The sequence below is a fragment of the Berghia stephanieae genome, chromosome 13 (genome assembly GCF_034508935.2).
Source record: "Berghia stephanieae isolate SIO BIC M18660-M18661 chromosome 13, UCSD_Bste_1.3, whole genome shotgun sequence".
Lineage (NCBI taxonomy): Eukaryota > Metazoa > Mollusca > Gastropoda > Nudibranchia > Aeolidiidae > Berghia > Berghia stephanieae.
In genome coordinates, this window is record NC_088372.1 from 38144166 (window position 1) to 38149165 (window position 5000).

The 5000-nt window shown below is 40.7% G+C and overlaps 1 protein-coding gene across 1 annotated transcript in view; it reads right to left on the reverse strand.

Annotated features, from left to right (window-relative positions):
• Positions 1-5000, reverse strand: part of LOC144959299 (uncharacterized) — a 104731-nt gene that overhangs the window by 22713 nt on the left and 77018 nt on the right. Inside the window, exon 6 of the mRNA XM_078891842.1 lies at positions 3104-3298. Coding sequence (XP_078747968.1) covers positions 3104-3298 — 195 coding nt within the window. The remainder of the gene's footprint in view (positions 1-3103; positions 3299-5000) is intronic.

Consider the following 5000-nt stretch of genomic DNA (forward strand, 5'->3'; position numbering starts at 1 on the left):
AAGACTGTGTGTAAAGACGGCCATTCCAGGACTACACATTCCTGCTAAAGGGAAGACTGTGTGTAAAGACGGCCAACCAGGACTACACATCCCTGCTAAAGGGAAGACTGTGTGTAAAGACGGCCAACCCAGGACTACACATCCTGCTAAAGGGAAGACTGTGTGTAAAGACGGCCAACCCAGGACTATACATCCCTGAAAAAGGGAAGACTGTGTGTAAAGACGGCCATTCCAGGACTACACATCCCTGCTAAAGGGAAGACTGTGTGTAAAGACGGCCAACCCCGGACTACACATCCCTGCAAAAGGGAAGACTGTGTGTAAAACGGCCAACCCAGGACTACACATCCCTGCTAAAGGGAAGACTGTGTGTAAAGACGGCCAACCCAGGACTACATATCCCTGCTAAAGGGAAGACTGTGTGTAAAGACGACCAACCCAGGACTACACATCCCTGCTAAAGGGAAGACTGTGTGTAAAGACGACCAACCCAGGACTACACATCCCTGCTAAAGGGAAGACTGTGTGTAAAGACGGCCAGCCCAGGACTACACATCCCTGCTAAAGGGAAGATTGTGTGTAAAGACGGCCAACCCAGGACTACACATCCCTGCTAAAGGGAAGATTGTTTGTAAAGACGGCCAACCCAGGACTACACATCTCTGCTAAAGGGAAGATTGTGTGTAACGACGGCCAACCCAGGACTACACATCCCTGCTAAAGGGAAGATTGTGTGTAAAGACGGCCAACCCAGGACTACACATCCCTGCTAAAGGGAAGATTGTGTGTAAAGACGGCCAACCCAGGACTACACATCCCTGCTAAAGGGAAGATTGTGTGTAAAGACGGCCAACCCAGGACTACACATCCCTGCTAAAGGGAAGACTGTGTGTAAAGACGGCCAACCAGGACTACACATCCCTGCTAAAGGGAAGATTGTGTGTAAAGACGGCCAACCCAGGACTACACATCCCTGCTAAAGGGAAGACTGTGTGTAAAGACGGCCAACCCAGGACTACACATCCCTGCTAAAGGGAAGACTGTGTGTAAAGACGGCCAACCCAGGACTATACATCCCTGAAAAAGGGAAGACTGTGTGTAAAGACGGCCATTCCAGGACTACACATCCCTGCTAAAGGGAAGACTGTGTGTAAAGACGGCCATTCCAGGACTACACATCCCTGCTAAAGGGAAGACTGTGTGTAAAGACGGCCATTCCAGGACTACACATCCCTGCTACAATGATGTGATATAATGCTCTCCGATTTGGCTCCTCACAACACTCCATTAATCTCGTTCGGAATAATACATGTCTAGCAGAATAAGTCCACAACTCACCCTGAGGCACGTACGCAAAATACTCGTACATATAGGGAATGAGATTAGCGGAAGAGTAGCGTCCTTTGATTGGACGTCACCCATAGTCTGTGACGTCACCGGCGGAAAAGTTATTAGAGAGAGAACGTCATGTTGGTTGTGCGCATGCGTCTCTCGTCCTCGAGAGATAGCTGGTATGGATTGTATAAATAAATAACAAAGGATTAATAAATGAGTAGAGAAACGCAGGGAGACGAACTGATCAGAGAGAATAACAAACCTCCAAATGACATACAAAGGTACATAATCGATAAAATTCACTCGATGGATTGAATGTAATGAGTTGTTTCCCCTGGGAGGATATAACGCGAAAAACTATTTTATATTAAATATTATATATTTGTCAACCAGTGTTTGCGAGACAAAATGTCGACAAATAAGAAAAAAAAAAAAAAGAAAAGAAAAGAAAAATAGAAAGAGAAAGAAAATAGCAATTATTATGAAGAAATAAAATACAACAGTAAAACTATTTAGATAAATGCAGAAGACACCATTTTTGGCATTCGTCTTCAATTTTCTAATTATATGAATGCTTGAGTTTGGCAACATTTTAATGAGCAATTCATTCTATAATATACTATAAATACTACAGACAAAAGGCAATCTACGCCTGGGTCTACGACATAACAAGAACAACTGGAGAGCAACGAAGGGGGTCTATAAGAACTGTGCTGGAAATTATCGCTAATTAGATATTATTATAACAACGTGAAAAATAGAATATTTAGACAGGGCAAGTGGGCACATCATTAAATGCGACGGAAAACTAAGTTGATGAGTAAAGGGGGAGCGGGCGGTGGGGTTGTGAGGGGTATGTTGGGGGGTGGGGTGGGAGGAGTTGTAAGGGGATAATGGGGGGATTTAAGGGGTAAGGGGGTTAAGAGGTAAGGAGGAGGGGGGGGGGTGGGGGGGGGGCAAGAGAAAAGGACGGGAGAGAGAGAGGTCGGAGAGGAAATAGTGTTTCATATTATGTTGTTGTATGATTTAAACGTTTATAAGAGGGAATAAGATGGAGGGTGGTTAACAACCCTGAGAAAATAATGACGGGTATAGAGTGGTGTATATATATATATATATATATATATATATATATATATATATATATATATATATATATATATATATATATATATGAAAAAAAAAAAAGAGAGAGAGAGAGAGAGAGAGAGAGAGAGAGAGAGAGAGAGAGAGGGGGGAGGTTGATTGATAAATAAATAGATAGATAGCAAGATAGATAGATACATAAATATATACATAGATAGATACATAGATCTATACATATACAAAGATAGATATATATGGAGAAAATCGACAGAGAGAGAGAGAGAGAGAGAGAGAGAGAGAGAGAGAGAGGGAGGTTGATTGATAAATAAATAGATAGATAGCAAGATAGATAGATACATAAATATATACATAGATAGATACATAGATAAATACATATACAAAGATAGATATATGGAGAAAATCGACAGGGAGAGAGAGAAAGAGAGAGAGAGAGAGAGAGAGAGAGAGAGAAGATGGGAGAGAGAGGGTGGGAGAGAAAGAGAGAAAGAAAGAACGAAAGAAAGAAAGAAAGAAAGAAAGAAAGAAAGAGAGAGAGAGAGAGAGAGAGATACAGAGAGAGAAGGAGAGAGAAAGAAGGAGAGATAGAGAGAGAGAGAGAAAGAAAGAAAGGAGAGATAGAGATAGAGATAGAGAGAGAAGATATGCCAGAACTGTGTCCTACCTTGATCGTCCTCCTCTGTTATCCCCTTTTCGCCGTCTCCCCCTTTCTCTCTATCGTTGTCCGTTTCATCCTTCCCATCGCCGTCCTTCTCCTTTATCCTATGATGGGACGAGTCCTTTGTTATCCTCCGATTGGCCTTTTGCGTGGGTAGGTGGCTGTGATCCGTCTTTACTTGACGGGATAAGATCGGTCCCGCTGTGAATGGATACACGACATATTTTAAAATGAAAAACAAATAGGTTGGCAGCAGATATAGCAATCGTGTTTGGAAAACAAAGAATGACTTCGTGTGTCAACAACCCTTCCTTACCACCTACAGCAAAATTGTCACATTTGTTACGACACAATATACATTTTTTCTTATTCAGATTTATTTCGTACATCACAAACTTTGAAAATTGACCTTTGTTTGATTAATATGAATATAAAGTTGTTTTGTAGAGAGATTGTTTGAGTTTAAAAAATCAATTTTTCTGCTGGGTAAGCCTGCCATTGTGGAAAAATACCACTGAAAATGGTCAGGAGAAAGTAAGTAAATTTAAAAACGCAACAACAACATACAAACAAACATACAAACAATATTTTTTTTAAAAATTAACAAAGAAATATAATAATCAAAACAAAGCAAAGCAAAGATCTCTATTGGATAATACTCATTCGGCCCATGATGGAGTTTATCCCGGTTTCTATCGCGTGAAACGGACAATAGCAATTGCTTGTTATCTTTTGAATAGGACGCCAGTCTAAGTACATTTCGCCAAATCTAGCAGACTCAGCTACTCATTCACTGTCGGGTGGACAAGGGGGGCTGGGGGTGCAGAAAAAACATATCTCGACTGCACCCGGAATCGATCTCAGTCCCTTTGCGTGTGAAGCAAACCGTGCTCTACCAACTCAGCTATCGGGACCCGGAATAGGAAAATTGATATATATATATATATATATATATATATATATATATATATATTATATATATATATATAATTATGTATATCTTCACTTATATGCGCAAGTGTTGCCTAGAAATGTTTGACCTCGATGTTTCAGGTCATTTGGCATTTTCCTGTCTATTTCTTTGGCATATTTCGTCAAATTTACCTGGCAAACTGCATATTGTCTGTCAATAAGCAGGGCTGTTCCTGGCCGATTTATTTTAAAATAAGAAAAATAAAATAAAAATAAAATTTCCCTTTATTCATCTCAAAGGAAATTTGTCTTTAGGATCTATTCCAAGGGAAGACAGGAATAACCCAGGTGTCAGCCGCTGTGCAGCGCCTCAAAGTGAGCTAAGGTGAGGTATCTTGATCAAGGCCACAGACCGAGGCGGGTAGTCGAACTTGGTACCTTTCGGGTAAGAAGGGAAGACCGCACCTCTGAGCCAGGATGCCCATAATGTTTTTTGTTGTTGCTGTATTGTTTTTCTTTAGATATTTGTTTTCTGAATGATTTAGCGGTTATCGCTGTGAAAAGATAAGGTAAATTCTAACAGAGGATTTTTCTGAAGTTCAAAAATTTTAAATATGAATTTTCCAAATTCAAACATAGTTTCAAACTCCTATTTGTTGACAGCTATATTGGAAACTTTATTCACTGTGCTATATTTTACAACTTTTAACAACTACAGTGTTCATAGATCTATTTATAATACTTATTTTATGAACAGACTCAGAGCGTGGCTGTATGGATCTCTAGCCATATACAATCGTACGGCTAGTGACCTTGGCAATGGTCATATTCCTACTTCCGCTCTGCCTCGTCCCGAGCTGACCGGCTCATATAAAGCCGAGTGGACCTCTCGATACACTCACTTACTTACGACTCTTACTCCCACACTTACTTCCAGACTTACCTACTGTACACTTACTCCCACACTTACTTCCAGACTTACCTACTGTAC